Source organism: Electrona antarctica (genome assembly GCF_951216825.1).
Source record: "Electrona antarctica genome assembly, chromosome: 11".
NCBI classification, from domain to species: domain Eukaryota; kingdom Metazoa; phylum Chordata; class Actinopteri; order Myctophiformes; family Myctophidae; genus Electrona; species Electrona antarctica.
In genome coordinates, this window is record NC_136792.1 from 42,075,185 (window position 1) to 42,094,263 (window position 19,079).

The window sequence follows — 19,079 nt, forward strand, 5'->3', positions numbered from 1 at the left end:
GGGGGAGGGGGGGCAATCAAACAAGTGTTTGGTGAAACCACGTGACTTCCATTGGAAAAGCATTGGGGCGGCCATGAAATACAGGCGGAGCACAGCACAGTTGTTCTTTATGTGTGTACGTAGCCTGAGGAGACAGCACTACCGACTGTCCCACCGTGCCCCCTCCACTGTGCCTTGTTCGCATTACGCACTGCATTAATGCGCCTCTTCTGTTGTAACGTAATATGGACATGACAGCAGACAAGCAAGAAAGCTGGGGGACTTGGATATAATGGGAATACCCAAATTAATATTTTTAATTATGCATTATGCAGAATCCACGTGCTGGTCTGCAGATATAACTGCAGACATTGATGTGGTGGATATCTGTGTGCACATAAAAGCAAGCGTGTTAACGTAAAAGCTATTTGTTTTCATTAAATGAAAATGCAACTGGCTTCAAATAGAACTGAAAAAAAAAAACATTTCCTATTGTCTTGAATGTATACACATTAACCTGAGCAAAACAATTTCCCTTGTGTATAAATAAAGACATCTAACTAGCATGTGGCATTCTTGTAGCCTCAGCAGTTAAAGTTCAGTAAAAACCATGGCCAGATGACTCCTCGGCTGCTGGCCAGCGATTGATTCTAAATGGGGCTGCAGGCAAGACCCCACTGTCGCTGTAGATCGGACAGGCCTTGAAATCGCAGGGCCAGTCTTCCCATGCGTACTGCAGGCCAGCGACATACTCAACAGGTTGACACATACTAGTGGACACCTGCACGACGGTTGGGTACCAGTGCACAATGGGAGCTGGAAGCCAGACAGACAGGTGTCCGCACGGAGCCCTCGCCACTGAGCAACAGATCTGTCGAAAAAAGGGAAGTCACTTTGTAGAATTCATATTTACAAATGTAGTGTCGGAGTCTAAATTGTACCCATTCTACATACTGTGAAATACATTTTCAATCAATCAAACACAGGACTGTTGGTATGTCTAACCAAACACATGCACCTATGTACTGTATTGTTATAAATATGTTCACGTTCAAAACTCAATGAACTACCTAGAGTGACTCTTCCACTACGAGCATTACCTGAAAGATGTCTTTGGATGGGGTGACAGAGATTTTCTGGTTGAAGGTTATGTTCAGATATGCCTCGCCCTCGATGGCCAAGATTTGCTCAGGGAAAGGCCCTTGGAATGCCACATCCTTTTCCCCATAAGCCACTGCCCTTGCCCCCAACATCAGTCTGTAAGCCACATCCTGCTTGTCTCTGGGATGGATACTGGAATAGAAATGGATAGCATAAGTATGTTCTTTTCTTCATTTGCAGGGGTTTGAAAACAAAATAATTAAATTAACAAAATATTCCTCCATATAAAACAGTGGTTCTCAACCTTTTAGGGCCAGTGCCCCAAATCCAATATCCAGGTCTCTTAAGTTACACCCCATGTCCCCACACCCAATTAAAATATAAGCTTTATTTTTAGTGTCTTGTGTTACTTATACAATTTAGAAAGCATCTCATCGATTTCACATTAACTGGACTGTTAGTATGTGATAAATTATTGGCCTACTTCCCAGGGAGAAAAAAAGGAAAAAAAAGAGAGTACCGGTAATAAAGCAAGTATAAGTAGAATTGTATATGGATGTCAGGCCCCTCTCTCAGGGCTGTCATGGCCCCGTCATGTTACCGTTCCCTGTCATGGCCCCGTCATGTTACCGTTCCCTGTCATGGCCCCGTCATGTTACCGTTCCCTGTCATGGCCCCGTCATGTTACCGTTCCCTGTCATGGCCCCGTCATGTTACCGTTCCCTGTCATGGCCCCGTCATGTTATCGTTCCCTGTCATGGCCCCGTCATGTTACCGTTCCCTGTCATGGCCCCGTCATGTTACCGTTCCCTGTCATGGCCCCGTCATGTTATCGTTCCCTGTCATGGCCCTGTCATGTTATCGTTCCCTGTCATGGCCCCGTCATGTTATCGTTCCCTGTCATGGCCCTGTCATGTTATCGTTCCCTGTCATGGCCCTGTCATGTTATCGTTCCCTGTCATGGCCCTGTCATGTTATCGTTCCCTGTCATGGCCCTGTCATGTTATCGTTCCCTGTCATGGCCCTGTCATGTTATCGTTCCCTGTCATGGCCCCGTCATGTTATCGTTCCCTGTCATGGCCCTGTCATGTTATCGTTCCCTGTCATGGCCCCGTCATGTTATCGTTCCCTGTCATGGCCCTGTCATGTTATCGTTCCCTGTCATGGCCCTGTCATGTTATCGTTCCCTGTCATGGCCCCGTCATGTTATCGTTCCCTGTCATGGCCCTGTCATGTTATCGTTCCCTGTCATGGCCCTGTCATGTTATCGTTCCCTGTCATGGCATCGTTCCCTGTCATGGCCCTGTCATGTTATCGTTCCCTGTCATGGCCCCGTCATGTTACCGTTCCCTGTCATGGCCCCGTCATGTTACCGTTCCCTATCATGGCCCCGTCATGTTACCGTTCCCTGTCATGGCCCTGTCATGTTTCCGTTCCCTGTCATGGCCCCGTCATGTTACCGTTCCCTGTCATGGCCCCGTCATGTTACCGTTCCCTGTCATGGCCCCGTCATGTTACCGTTCCCTGTCATGGCCCCGTCATGTTACCGTTCCCTGTCATGGCCCCGTCATGTTACCGTTCCCTGTCATGGCCCCGTCATGTTATCGTTCCCTGTCATGGCCCCGTCATGTTATCGTTCCCTGTCATGGCCCCGTCATGTTATCGTTCCCTGTCATGGCCCCGTCATGTTATCGTTCCCTGTCATGGCCCCGTCATGTTATCGTTCCCTGTCATGGCCCTGTCATGTTATCGTTCCCTGTCATGGCCCTGTCATGTTATCGTTCCCTGTCATGGCCCTGTCATGTTATCGTTCCCTGTCATGGCCCTGTCATGTTATCGTTCCCTGTCATGGCCCTGTCATGTTATCGTTCCCTGTCATGGCCCTGTCATGTTATCGTTCCCTGTCATGGCCCTGTCATGTTATCGTTCCCTGTCATGGCCCCGTCATGTTACCGTTCCCTGTCATGGCCCCGTCATGTTACCGTTCCCTGTCATGGCCCCGTCATGTTACCGTTCCCTGTCATGGCCCCGTCATGTTACCGTTCCCTGTCATGGCCCCGTCATGTTACCGTTCCCTGTAATGGCTCCGTCATGTTATCGTTCCCTGTCATGGCCCCGTCATGTTATCGTTCCCTGTCATGGCCCCGTCATGTTATCGTTCCCTGTCATGTTATCGTTCCCTGTAATGGCCCTGTCATGTTATCGTTCCCTGTCATGGCCCTGTCATGTTATCGTTCCCTGTCATGGCCCTGTCATGTTATCGTTCCCTGTCATGGCCCTGTCATGTTATCGTTCCCTGTCATGGCCCTGTCATGTTATCGTTCCCTGTCATGGCCCTGTCATGTTACCGTTCCCTGTCATGGCCCCATCATGTTACCGTTCCCTGTCATGGCCCCGTCATGTTACCGTTCCCTGTCATGGCCCCGTCATGTTACCGTTCCCTGTCATGTTACCGTTCCCTGTCATGGCCCTGTCATGTTACCGTTCCCTGTCATGGCCCTGTCATGTTACCGTTCCCTGTCATGGCCCTGTCATGTTATCGTTCCCTGTCATGGCCCTGTCATGTTATCGTTCCCTGTCATGGCCCTGTCATGTTATCGTTCCCTGTCATGGCCCTGTCATGTTATCGTTCCCTGTCATGGCCCTGTCATGTTATCGTTCCCTGTCATGGCCCTGTCATGTTATCGTTCCCTGTCATGGCCCTGTCATGGTATCGTTCCCTGTCATGGCCCTGTCATGTTATCGTTCCCTGTCATGGCCCCGTCATGTTACCGTTCCCTGTCATGGCCCCGTCATGTTACCGTTCCCTGTCATGGCCCCGTCATGTTACCGTTCCCTGTCATGGCCCGTCATGTTACCGTTCCCTGTCATGGCCCTGTCATGTTACCGTTCCCTGTCATGGCCCTGTCATGTTACCGTTCCCTGTCATGGCCCGTCATGTTACCGTTCCCTGTCATGGCCCTGTCATGTTATCGTTCCCTGTCATGGCCCTGTCATGTTATCGTTCCCTGTCATGGCCCTGTCATGTTACCGTTCCCTGTCATGGCCCCGTCATGTTACCGTTCCCTGTCATGGCCCTGTCATGTTACCGTTCCCTGTCATGGCCCTGTCATGTTACCGTTCCCTGTCATGGCCCTGTCATGTTATCGTTCCCTGTCATGGCCCTGTCATGTTATCGTTCCCTGTCATGGCCCTGTCATGTTATCGTTCCCTGTCATGGCCCTGTCATGTTATCGTTCCCTGTCATGGCCCTGTCATGTTATCGTTCCCTGTCATGGCCCTGTCATGTTATCGTTCCCTGTCATGGCCCTGTCATGTTATCGTTCCCTGTCATGGCCCTGTCATGTTATCGTTCCCTGTCATGGCCCTGTCATGTTATCGTTCCCTGTCATGGCCCTGTCATGTTATCGTTCCCTGTCATGGCCCTGTCATGGTATCGTTCCCTGTCATGGCCCTGTCATGTTATCGTTCCCTGTCATGGCCCCGTCATGTTACCGTTCCCTGTCATGGCCCCGTCATGTTACCGTTCCCTGTCATGGCCCCGTCATGTTACCGTTCCCTGTCATGGCCCTGTCATGTTACCGTTCCCTGTCATGGCCCGTCATGTTACCGTTCCCTGTCATGGCCCTGTCATGTTATCGTTCCCTGTCATGGCCCTGTCATGTTATCGTTCCCTGTCATGGCCCTGTCATGTTACCGTTCCCTGTCATGGCCCCGTCATGTTACCGTTCCCTGTCATGGCCCTGTAATGTTACCGTTCCCTGTCATGGCCCTGTCATGTTATCGTTCCCTGTCACAGCCCTGTGACATTATACTGACCATGATACTGACATCGTTATCATGGTACATGATACTGACATGATAGTGATACCGACCATGATACTGATACAAGGGCAGTATCATGTCTGGATGAAATGAAGAAAATATGCACTTGAATATATTAAACTACCTTTCCCCAGGAGCACCTCAGCGCCCCTTTAAAAAAATATTGCTATATATATATATATGGCTAAATGCTTATAATGCTCTTACGTGCCAAATGGAGATGTTTCATCTGGTAAGTCCATAGCCACAGCCATAAATGTCTTCTTCATCCGTGGATTGGGAGCAAAGCCGTAGTCTGCAGTCTGGTGCCAGCGGATGTTGGGAAAGCCTTCATCTGTGGAGCCTTTTTCGAAGGTGGAGAGCTGTGGGAACAAAACAACGATTGGAACTAAGGAATGTTGAGAACTCTAGGCCAGGGGTTCTCAACCCGTGGGTCGCGACCCCTCGGGGGGTCGCCAAATTATTTTAGGGGGTCCCCAAATTATTTAAAAAAAAAAAAAAAAAATGTTTTAAATTTTATTTTCACGATTTTTCTAAAATAGCAGACCTACAAGCTCGTAGCACGCCACTCGGTGGCGCGCTATGAGCTTGTAGATCTGCTATTTTTCAATAGCTAAATTATAACAATGCTTAAAACACCAAAAGGGGTTCCCGCCCAAAATGGGTTAAGGTTATTGTAGCAGTCAATTTATATTGGGGGTCGGGAGGGGGCGGGGCGGGGGTCCCGAGACATTGCCAAAGCATTTCCGGGGGTCCCCGGCCAAAAACGTTGAGAACCCCTGCTCTAGGCTGTGAGGTGGTTATTGTCTTTGTGGAGGAACCGTTTCCATGACAGACCGATAGCCTGATCGATGCCATATGTTTGGGTCCGATGCAGATTTGGGAGGGTCAAACTGATGTTTTGAGCCATATTTTGTCAAAAAGTGCAAAATGTTTTAATCAATTTGAAAAAAGTAAATATACAGATAAAGTCAACTTAATTTTATTTAACCACTTAAGACCTACTCAACATATTACATTTTGAAAAACTTTGAAAACGTTCACCTATAATGACATGCATAATATGGACACATTGAAAGTGGTGTAGTGGGTAGAATTCAGATGACCAGGTGTGGAATGACAGACCAGTCTGTCAATGATGTTTAGTAATAATATTGATTTGCCATGCATATAAAGGTTACAACAAAGCAGTCTTAGGCAGACAATGCTCAAATCTTGCATAGGTTATCACTATCAGGATACCAATTTATTTCATCATGGTGTATACTGTATATCTTTTCTCCTCTCATTCAAAGCCCCCCCCATTAGTCCCCCGGGCCCCCCTTTCCCGTCCTCTTTACTACTGGAAGTGTGTACCTGACAGTGCTTATGTCCTTTTCATAGGACATAGGGGACAGAATGCACAGTTAGGTTGTATTGGTACTCGCAGGGCTAAATAGTTCCTCAGTGACTCTTCTATCTCAATTGTTTATCCGTTGGCCATTTGCTGACCCAAAGGCCAAACAACTCTCCATCTGGCTGGTTTCTCATCGTCTACCAAACATATACTCCAAACAACACGTATCAGGATACCTAAAACACTTTACTCTGAGTATACTTGAGTGTCTTTTCTGCAAATTCATCCTGACGTGTTTCATTCCTTCTAGTTATTTTTCTTATATGATATTCTGGCCTGTCGCTGCTCCATTTGCCGCTTTGGGCTCTATAGAGGCCTTTATCTGCCGCTACAGTGGTTAAAAATTGGGAGACATCGGCTGCATAATTGCCCATCGATGTCGTCCAAAAAGTAAAATAATGGCCAATATGTCTGCCTGGCCCTACCAGATAAAAGCTACTGTAATTTGGTGGTGAATATCTCATTTTGAAACTCATCATTTTGAAATGAAACCAACCAACCTGGACAAAACCAAAGGGTAAGTCTGATGCTGTCTGTCCCCCTGAGCCTTCGTGGAAAGCCTTCCTCCAGTCATCAATCATGGCCGGAAAAGAACAGCTGTACTTTTCCTGATTATATTTTGTGTTGTCCTCACCTAAGGACACAGACTACATTAACCTTTATGCGAGGGCAACATAGCAGGGCAAACATACAGTATTGCCTGGTCTGTTTTGGTAGCTTTCTATAACTGATCTAGTTTCTATTTTGGCTCAATGGATGCCTCTCAGAACCAGTTTTTAGGGCATCATTTTAACAACATAGGTCACTTTCAATCAGTGACCAATATAAATAATTATCCAAGGAACCCAGGGTCAATTTTTATAGTTTCTGAAATAAATGAATACTCCATTAAAGGGGTATTTCACTTTAAATGAAAACACTTCTGGGGTAATTTTAACGTCTACTCTGGATTTTGTGTTCACCTCATTTAAAAAAAAAAGCTATTGAATTGTACATGAGTTTGGACAATGAGTTGTTAAAATGAGAATCGAAGTTCAATGGGCTTGTATACTAGGGGGCGTGAATAATCTATGAATATCAAATATCTAAAGATTGAATCAAGCAACTGGGCCCAGATAGATGTTAAAATGACCCCATGAGCATTTTAAAGTTAAATACCCTGTGAAAGGAGGGACACCCGCACACTGCCACTTGCTGCGTTCAGAGCATTTTATTAAAGCAACGTTTCGGTCTTGCGACCTAGCCTGAGGAAGGTCGCAAGACCGAAACGTTGCTTTAATAAAATACTCTGAACCCAGCAAGTGGCAGTGTCCCTCCTTTCACATTGTATATGCCTCGTCATCATCGCACCTGCTCCAAACCTACCGGGTGTGCGGAAGTCATCTCTCTAAAAGTTAAATACCCTGAAAGGGTAATGCAGAATGCAGAAGATGGACTTGTATAATCTGTAGGCAGGTGGAAACGTGCTCTGCCAAGTGGACCAAGCAGTAATTGACCTACAGTACCTTGGTACCAGATGGCTCCCTTGAGAGTCATGTTGAGCAGTGGATGGACCATTGCATTCCATAGAACAGAGTCGTTCCTTTTAGGACTGAGATCATTTCATGGAAGACAACAACAACACAATTAAAAGGTGTGATTAATGTAAATTAACCTTTCACCAAAGAAAAGCTATTCACAGGACATGGACACTGCAGAAACGTACAAAAGCTCATATGGTATACAGTAAATTGTGCATTTTATATAGCGCCTTTAGCTAGAAACATTTTAATTTTAATTTATTTGGGGGATTTTGTTTAACATTTTGGAATGCTCTTTCTTCATTTATTATTTGGTAGTAAACATTATTCTATTACATGTGGGGGAAAATGGCAACAAATGTAACCAAGAAATATTTTTGAGCAGGATCTCCTTGGTGGTCAGTAGGAATGCACTGGGGACACTAGCTGGAGCATTCGCCCAATGTAATTTTGACTATGCATGATGCCAGGGTATTCTAGCACCTCAAAGGCATGAAAAGCAAAACTTCAGATCTCTTGTATACTGTAGTATTGTAGGTCTTTATGTGTGAATATAAAGGACCACAATGGAGACAAGCCCTCAGGGATTTCTGTTTTATCCTTTTAGCATTATTGTATAACTCTACCTCTGTACTTTTTTTTAATAATAAATTATCCAATTCAATCAATCAATATGTACAGAATACAGATAATATAGTACTAGGGTGTAGCATTGCCATCTCCTTACCCGTCTTCAGTGTAGCATTGCCATCTCCTTACCTGTCTTCAGCCTCCAGCAGTGCACACTGGTGCAGAGCTCTGGAAGATGACCATGCCTCTACAGGTGTGCCTCCCCAGCAGGATTCCACTAAACCCACTGGGTACTTCAGGGTGTCATACATGTAGCGGCCATACAACCAGCACACTGCAGAGAAGTGGAACAAATCTCCTGGAAAAATCTCTGCCCATCAATAAACATATGTAAGACGGGTGGATGGACGGACAGACAGACAGACAGACAGACAGACAGACAGACAGACAGACAGAGACAAGACTAGGTTAAACAAATCACTATTACACTTTATCATATCATTGAATCCAAACCTCTTCAGCCCCCCCCCCCCCCCCCCCAATTTAAAACATTACCAAAGAAACTGCTCATTTTATTGTACTCTTACTTGCTGTTGGCACAGACCATGGTAGTTCCACCCGAGCCAAGTCAGTCAGTTCTGTTGTACTTAACTCCAAGGCAGCCATAAAGATCCGAACATGCGGGTACTTGACTGCCAGCACCAACTCCTCAGATGCATTGAAAATCTATTGGAATTAAAGGAACAAATGTCATTGTGAACTATGAATGCAAGAAGAGTTATCGTAGATTAATTATTATTATTCATTTCAATGTAACTTTCTCTTGATATTAAATACAGTCAAACAAGCAACATGAAGGAACATATTATTCTATAATATCTGAATCTTGATTCAACTTCTGACTTCTTCAACTTCAATTATAACTCTAGCCCTTAATCACTGATACAGTACCAGCCTTTCAAGACCACATTTAACAAACAAATTACACCCCTGTCCTTAGAACCTCAGGCTATTTTCCCAGGACAGTGGTTGAGACTACAACTGAGGTTTAATTCAGTTGTAGTCTCAACCACTGTCCTGGGAAAATAGCAATTGTGTCTCCCAGATTGTGATTGGATTGACAGAGTCCAGGATGGAGGACCTGAATGTTCTTCTGGTCTTGGACAAAGACTTGTGACATGCCAAGCCCTATTTTGCATCATACGGCTTCAAAAGTCACAAGGCTGACTTTTGAGTCAGAGTGACACTGGCACTCGCATTAGCCAATTTTTATATAGGATAAGCTTTCATAATAGGCTTGCGTCACCATTGTTTTGGCATACGTTTCCTCAACTCTGAGCAAACTTGACCCCTTGTTTCATGCTGCATTGAGGTTCATAACCAACTCCCCCTATAGGACCCATCACTGTACTCTGTACGGTGTACGCCCTAGTGGGTTGGTACTCTTTAACGCCTCGCACGTTTATACTACATTGGTATATTCTCACTTATAAAGCCATTCTTGGTAGTCTCCCACTTTACATTTGTTCTAAATTTAAACTTGTCCAAAACTCTCTCAACCTCAGATCAAATGCTTGGCTGCGCTATGTCGTGCCCCCAATACAATCTGAGGCTGGGGAAAAAGGGACCCTGGTCTTGGAATGACCTACAGACCAGACTCAAACTGGCTTCTGTGATTCCCTTAGTGAGCTTTACAAGGATTGCACTTGTTTATCCTGTATCCTCTCCTGATTGGATATCACTTATCTTCTACATTTATGCATTCACATGGCCATCTACAGGCCGGGCATGTGCAATGTAGACGCAGGAAAGTTTTATATCGTTTATAAACTTGCACGGGGAACAGCCTGAGCCGTCCTTGTGTGGAAAGCCCCTTAGCCTACCTTTAAGCCAACTGGATAGGTGTTAACCAAACTAGGCCTACCTGTGATGTTTCAAAAGCCATGTTGCTTTGACCTCCACAGAGCCAGACATCTCCAAACAAATGACTGTGGTGTCCTCAAGAGCTGCTGTCACATTGTAGGGACCCCCAGCTTCAACAGGGCCGAGGGTGAGTCGCCATATGCCTACATGTGTTGTGAATGCAATTAACCAGAAATCCACTCATCAGCCAAAAGCAATCATCATTTCCAATTATAGGTATCAGCCATGTCATGTGACATGTGGTTATTGAAACATACAGTAATACAGTACATGAAACAGGGTCTAATTAGCCTGCAACACAAGGGGATTAGACTGGAATCCTGACTAACTTGCTCCAGACATTCTTTTGACAAGCAAAGTTTTAAAAAAAAGTTAAAAAAAGAAAAAGAAAAGTTGTCTGTCTGTATTCCAGGCTAGTTCTGGAATACCAACATTTCAAGTCAAGGTGATGGGAAGTCAAAGCACAACAATATTGTTGGTCCTGACACAACTGTAAATGCTGCATTATCCTCTTGACCTGTCAAAAAGCACAGCTACATTTTTAGCTACTGGTTTGAAACTAGACTACTTTGTTTGATTTCACAGGCCTGCATGAAATGTAACCATGACAGCATTAGCAGCTGGTAAAAAAATATATTAATTTAATCATGATGCAAATGACAAATAGTTTTCTCTTAATTGGTGTTTATAGCCGGGCTGTTTGGAACCTCACCCTCTGCTATTAGCTCCAATATGGTGAGGTTCCAAACGGCATAGTTTAAGATGGACTCATATGATTTGATATGGGTTCCCTTCCCACAGTATTTTTGTTCTGCTAAACATTTAACGTTGTTTGATGTGCTGGTGTGTGCTGAATACAATTGCAATACCCACATTGTATCAACCACAGTGGTTATTGTATTTGGTTCAACATTTTGCTGACATCGGCTTCTTGAATGGCAACAGATCTGATGATAGGTGCTGCTCACTCACTGCCCACCTTTTGTCACCACGACTGGTGGGGGTTTCTGTGTCACCGGTCCTGACAGAGAGATGGTGACTTGGGCGCCATCAGGTCCATAGCCCCACAACACAGCTCTCTCTGGAGACCTTTGTAGCACCATGTGGTCTCCATAATACGATGCAAAGCGCAGGATGCCACCTACAACACAAGGCATTTCTTTCTTATTATTTTCACATTTCAAGACGATGCCTGCTACATTTCTTGTAATTTTTTAACACTCTAAAATACTACAATATAATTAGTGTTGTTGCCCTAACAGGGCAACCAGACTATAGTAATTGTAACACTTTTTCTTTATTCTTCTAGAGTAAACCCATAAACTTTGGCACACTACTGACTCCTCCCACAGTTTTGGTGGCACGCATGCTGAGTCAAGTTTCTGTTTACTGCTGAATTCTGAGTTTGATACCAATGCGGGATCCAGGAGTGCTAGGCAGCCCTCCCGTAGTGCTATTATTTCAAAGGCTATTAAAGGATCTGGCAAAGAATCGCTATTAAACCGTCGTGCGATCGACAGCCCAATAAGATGCTCTTGCCAGAGTTAGTCTAGATTAGAATGCCGACTATAGACCCAGGGCTAAATGCCGAATAACAAACAGTGCGCATACTGCAGCCTACTTACCAGCGGCATAATAGCATGAAACAAGCGTGTACAATACACAAGCATGTGTGCAGAGAGACATTGAGCCCACACTCGTTTAAAGTACACCGTACGTACAGTACGTGTTCATGGTATTATAATTTCGTCACGAGTTTAGCCATCATTAAGGAACTGACAATCCAGTGGAATAATATTTACTTAAGCTACTGTGCTGCTGTGCAGTGCCTTCCTCTTTTTGTTTCCATATGTTTTGAATGAGTACGGATCCTACGTTGGACAAACAGAGCTAGAATACTTTTCGGAACATACAGGCTGCAGCAGCCATATATATCTATGGCAGCAGCAAGACGTCCCCTCAATCAGGAATCGCAATCTGAGATGAGAGAAAGGAGAAACAACGTATAAATCATAGACTGGGGTAACAGCCAGGTATGGTCGCCCCTTTTCCATCTCGCCCCACTAGCTGTAAATAACAAACATAATTCATGTTGGTGATTAGGTATTATCATATTAATTTATCATTGTTAAGTTCACTCTGTATTCACAGGCATAGCATGATGATGCCATTACAAAACATGGGCTACATGGAAGAAATGTGTTTAATAAAACGAAATTAACTGGATTTAACATTTCGCGGGGGCGAATTGGTAAAGGGCAGAGGGGCGAGCCGTTTGGTATTCTAAATACACGGTCGCCCCTAAAGCATCTCGCCCCTCGACTTTTTCCGCCGACCTCAAGTTTAGGTATATGGTTAGGTTTTAGGCATAGTTTTACGGAGGTTAAGGTTAGGAATAAGGTTAGGTTTAACCGTTTAAGCATAATTGACTTACCGGTAGGTTACTTTAGCAACACCAGATTCAATAGAATATCAGTTCCGCCGGCTGTACGGGCGAGTTGGTAAAGGGGCGAGTTGCCAGCAATGTGATAACTAGGTGTAACTTCCCATTGACAGCTAAGCCCATTCATCCAAACAGAAAAGTCCTATCTAATTGTATTAAACAACGTCAAACTCACCAACATTGAAGCTGTACGAAAAGCTTGAATTATCCTCTTTCTATATATCTGCAAAGTGTTTGTTTATTGTTGTTTATTATGATGAATTGAACAAGGTGGACCCTCTAGTAAACAAGTGTATAGTGCTTTATTGGGTCGTCCACTCACTGTTAACAGTTTTTGTATTGAGTTGTGCTTGAAATGTACTGTAATTCTGCAAACTGTCTCTCTCACACACACACACACACACACACACACACACACACACACACACACACACACACACACACACACACACACACACACACACACACACACACACACACACACACACACACACACACACACACAGACAGACAGACAGACAGACAGACAGACAGACAGACAGACAGACAGACAGACAGACAGACAGACAGACAGACAGACAGACAGACAGACAGACAGACAGACAGACAGACAGACAGACAGACAGACAGACAGACACACACACACTTAGTTCTTTATTTGAATCCACAAATTACAATTAATTTAGCAGGGAGGAAACAAATGCAACAGGGTTGACAGGACAGTTCATGGGCAACACATGGCACATTCTCCTCCACACAAACTGCCTCAAAAAGCAGTATTTGGCAAGTAGTTTGGCTTTGCTCTTTGTCATGCCATGCTATTGTTAGGCCACTCGTGGTCTGTTTATGTACATGTCCCATGGGGTCTAAATTATTGTCCCTGATAGTCTAGTAACTATAGTCCTATACCCTGTTATAAGAACATTCCAGTAGGTAATTATATTTTAATATCACAATCATTTGTATTAGTATAGGAGGCATTTCTCTAAATATTTCCAGACTGCAGTCTGTAATGATTTCATTCTTGGAAGCCAAAACGAACTATATCTATCGGCCCTGAAACTAATTTAATTATCACGGATGACTTTGGTCACCCACTCACTTTAAAAACTGAACCAGAACCACAGCACAATTGCAATAATTTATTTGTTTGAATTTTACAAAGTCAGTCAAATACTTAATCATATAAATAATTAGAATGTGACAGCATGCATAATTGAATTCAGTGGCATGACTCCAAACAGTGTTTGTGAAATAGATTTCCCTACTCCAAGGGGAACATTGAATTACAGTTGTTTTGCAATTGTACAGTTACATGAATTTGCAATAAAAAAAACAATACCGGTGTATATAGGCCTATATTGTTTTCTCTCACAGTAGGCCTATGTTGTTCAGAAGAGTCCCTTATATGCCTGTATGTGTCATCTATTTTGTTTCTCCAGGTAATTTATGATTCAATCACAGCTATTTCTCATTTTGTAAAATGTTAACTAAAAACTAAACACTACTCTGAACATCAGTATCTCCCATTGTTATACATTGTATACCCACAAGTTCAAAACTTTTATTCCCTATTTTATCTGATTTTAAAATCCTATATTTTGTGATCCAGACAGATTGTGCCCCGGAGGTTCAAATCCATACTTTAATCCATATTCAGATGTATTAGGATTAGGCTATGATCCTGAATATCAGTGCTCTAATCTAGGGGTTCTCAACCTTTTTGGCTGGGGACCCCCGGAAATGCTTAGACCATGTCACGCCCACAGCCCTGCCCCCCCCCCCCCCCCTCCACACCCCCAAATACAAATTGACCGCTACAATAACCTTTATAATAGAGAAAATACATTATAAATAAATACTGAAACCAGATAAGGAAAGTTCATGCATGCATGTAAACTCTTAATTTCCATTTCCAGCCATTCAGTTGTTGAGGGGCCCATCCTATCCTATATGCCCTTTGTGTCTGTGTGTACCCCATAGCGATGACTTGATTGGCTGAGCACCCCATAGCGATGATTTGATTGGCTGAGCCCCTCACTTCACACAAGTTTTTTTTAAATAATCTGGGGACCCTCCAAAATAATTTGGCGACCCCTGAGGGTTCGCGACCCCCATGTTGAGAACCCCTGCAAGTCTAATCCTACCTATAGCCACCTAGTGGATATGAATAGAAAAATAAGGGAGCCGGCTATAGTATTATATAGCAAGTTAGAGCCATTTATTAAGGTTTTACCAATAAAGTATAAAGTAATAAAGTTTCCAAAACTTAAAAAATAACAAGAAAAACACTTTAAAATTATAATGGCTAAAAAAACGGTAACAAAAAGTTCAAGGATGCTCTTCCTCTGAGGCATCAACATATTATTCAATTATGATAGCACACCAAGGTCAGCCCTCAAGCGTAAAGAGGATTTGGGAGGTTGATTTAAATCAATCCTTTACTGACTGAGTGAATGGAAGATGATTCTACGGAACTCAAAGAAGATGTCCCGTGAACTTAGAACCAGATTAGTTCAATTTAAAATAATGAATAGAGTCTACTGGACTCCGACAAGATTGTTCAAGGCTAAGCTCAGAGAGAGTCCGGTTTGCTGGAGGTGCATGTGGTGAGGACCCCGGTACACCTATCCATGTATTGTGGGAGTGCCCTAGGGTACAGACTCTATGGTGTGCTATTCATGAGAATATAATGCAAATCACAAACCAGGATATTCCTTATACACCTGCTCTGTTTATTTTGGGTGATCCATCGCCATTAAAACACCTCCCGCACCTCTAGCTGACTGGATTCATACAGCATTGATGGTGGGCAGGAAAATCATTGTTAAGGAATGGAAGTCTGAGTATTTGTCTCCAGCACATGTATGGTTCACTCAGCTTGGTATTGTGGCTGCTTTGGAGAAGTTATCCTTTAAGATGAATAATCAAATATGATTCGAAGTGGAACGTGTTCCTCAGTCATGTTGCAGGTCCTTGATGTGATCCATGGTCAGGCAATGCCCTTTTGATTGTTTACTGTCTTAGTATATATATGATACAGCTGATGATGCTGCGTGTTTGGTCGTGTAAACTAATTTAAACTTTTAATTTGATTTATTTTTATTTTTATTTGTTTATCTTGTCTTTCCTTGTTTTATATTATGTTTGTGCTCATACATAATGCCCATGCATATGTATTGCTTGTGTTTGTTTTTTCCTGTTTATTTGTAAATAAAAATCACACCCGTGTGAACTGAGTGGTGTAATATAGCCTGTCTGACGTAATGAAATCATGTCTGACGTAATGAAATCACACCCGGGTGAACAGGGTGAACATAGCAACCATGCTCATTTTTTCTGCACTAACAAAGCCAGTTGTAGGAATCACACCCGGGTGAACAGGGTGAACATAGCAACCATGCTCATTTTTTCTGCACAACAAAGCCAGTTGTAGGAGTGGTTTACACCACTCAAAAATCCAAATAAAGTACTGATCATAAAAAAAAGGATGTTCTTCCTCAAGGTGTGGTTTGAGGAGCTGAATCCTAATCCTGAATTAATTCATATATTTTATTCAAACTAAATACAAATTTTAATGATTTTGGTGATAATGTTATGATCAAAACTCTTTATTTGGTTGAATGCAATGCTCTGAGAGTTTGGCAAGAGGCAAATGCATAAGTGACAAAAATAAACGAAAACTTTATCAACCATAACAATTGTACAAATTGTACAAAAGCCCCCTCAACCTGACCTCCTTGCCCCCTCATATGAAAAGTGTGTGTTTCTATTTTACTATAGAGCGGTGCCGGGGGCCCGTGTCCATGGGAGCCTGGGCAGGAGCCCGGGCAGAGGACTTTTGTGGCGGTTCTGGATAACCGTGCATGGGTCTGACGACCGACTCGACTGCACTTATATCGTGATGTCAGAAGTGATGATCCCCTTTTATGCCCATATGGAGTTCTTTGTCAGGCATGCCCAAATATGGAGTGCAGATGTCAGAATGATGTCAGAAGTTGGTGGGACGAACCCGTATTTAGGCATGCCCAAATATGGAGTCTGGACCTTGTGATGTCAGCTGTGGCCCGGGAAGAGGCCTTTTGTGGCGGTTCTGGACAACCGTGGGTCCGACCGACTCGACACTGGGCACTGCAGTGCACTCCCTGTGGGGGTGTGGAACTTGTGTGTCGAATTTGAAGTAGGTGGGGCGAACGGTTCTCGAGTTACATGGATTAGACGTACAGACGTATACACACACACAGAGACTTGGTGCATTTATAGTTAGATTTTTATATAATATAAAATATAATTCCTTTTTTCTTCTTTTGAATGTGTGATGTGAATGTGTTGCTATTGTCTTTTGTGAGGTGATAATGGATGGCTGTGAGCCATAGTTTCGAGGCAATTCACACATAACCTAAGAATAGACCTGCCGAATGAATACTAACTAGAAAAAGTGCCCTTCTGGGCACAGGTCTCCACCAGGAGGATAGGAGTGTGTGTGATGTTTGGCAAAATGTTTAGGAGTAATATAAACATGTTTTTTTGTTTGTTTGTTTCTTGCAACAATTTTCTTCATTTTGTTGAGGAAATGCAGAGCCAGATCACTCATAGCATCTCTGAGGATAGAATTCTGGATGAGCAGGACATGTGCAGCATTTTGTACAAAACGGGCTACTCCTGAAAACTTTGGAAGGCAATCTTAGCTAATCAGTGTAGAATCTGAGAAATCCAACAGGCTCGTCTTGATCACATGACTACAGAGATCATGTGTACCGATTTGCGTGAGATTTGGATGAAATCTGTGCGACTAACATAAACAATGTGTTTTGCAGAAATCGGCCTCATGGTGGCGCTATAACCGGCAGATGTGGAGGGATGCAGGGAAAATGTTTTTCCATGGCCTCTAGGGAGTGCACATACATAAGTTGTCGATGCAGTTATAGGTAAAAACAGGAATTGGCCTGTTATAGCGCCACCGTGAGGCTGATAAAATAGAAAAGCTGAAAAAAATAGTGGCATGTCGTCCTCGGCCTAGTGGAAATGTGCGTGTATAATTTCATGGAAATTGGACACTGTGTTTGTGATTTGTGGCATTTTGTTCGAAACGGACCAATCATGTGAGCTTTGGAAGCCAATCTTAGCCAATCAGGATGGAAGATGGGAAATTGTGCAGATCTGTGTTGATCACATGACTATGGAGATAGTGTATACCAAATTGTGTGATGTATGGATACAATGTGTACGAGTTATCTACAGAAATGTGTTTTGCCTAAATTGGCCTCATGGTGGCGCTATAACAGGCCGTTGAGGAATATTTGGGGCAGAGGTTCGTCGTTGGCATCAAGGGAGTGTGTGTGCAAAGTTTGGCATGGATCGGGCCAACGGTGCCGGAGATTAGCTGATAACGGGCGGAAGGAAGGACACACACACACACACGGACGGAGTGCAAAACATACTCTCTCCCCATGCCTTCGGCCTGGTGGAGACAATGAAGGGATCTAGGCACATTTCATTAGTAGGCTATTCAGTATGGTGTCTACTGTCTACAACTGCATTTAAAGGTAACATTCATTCTTGCATTGAAGATGAGACCATAACTGTTACTCTGTGTTCTTGGCACAAGAATGAATGAAAGATACCCAACATCGAATTGTAACTACAGTATCAGAGGAACGTTGACCAAATAGCTTATGTCTGTGAAGGAAGGCATAATGCCAAAATGTAGAGTTGTAATTGTAACAGTTTGCATACACAGACTACAGTAAACCATTTTTGGGACAATTTCCCTCAAAGGCATCAGAAACCTCCATGTCCATGACCTACATCACATGTTACTACCAACACTAATATTAATGTTACATATACCTACCATAGTTGATAGCAGGCTGTTTCACACCATAAACCTCCACTTCAGCCAGAGTCAGGTATTGTCTCCTTCCAGGAATCACAATGTTGACATAGCGACCTGTTATCCCTCTGCAACTGAAGGTTTTGGTGACTCCAGCTCCGATATTAGTGATCTTAGCACACCTTAGAACAAAATATCACAGACATCCATTTAAAACACATACACTACACACTGCTCTCATTAAAAAAACATTGATATGAAAGGTTTTAAAAAGTTTACACTCATCAAACCTAATTTCTTTCAATGGATTATTAACCGATTCCAGGCGTAATATTCTGAAAAACCCTGGACAAAGCTCCACATATCATAGATTCTTCATAATAACAATACTAATACTAAAACTGTATTTGTATAGCACCTTTCATGACATGAAATTCAGCTCAAAGTGCTTTACAGAGAAATAAAGAAAATAGGAAAGTAAAAGCATAA

General features: G+C 43.4%; 1 protein-coding gene across 1 annotated transcript; it reads right to left on the bottom strand.

Annotated features, from left to right (window-relative positions):
- Positions 1–269: 269 nt before the first annotated feature.
- siae (sialic acid acetylesterase) lies at positions 270–12,196 on the bottom strand. The gene is given in 11 exon segments (XM_079515091.1): positions 270–850; positions 1,080–1,272; positions 5,113–5,267; positions 6,802–6,935; positions 7,807–7,892; positions 8,581–8,749; positions 8,979–9,117; positions 10,316–10,375; positions 10,378–10,457; positions 11,294–11,455; positions 11,940–12,196. Coding segments are annotated over 11 exon segments (1,512 nt in total). The 5' UTR covers positions 12,001–12,196; the 3' UTR covers positions 270–577.
- Positions 12,197–19,079: the final 6,883 nt, after the last annotated feature.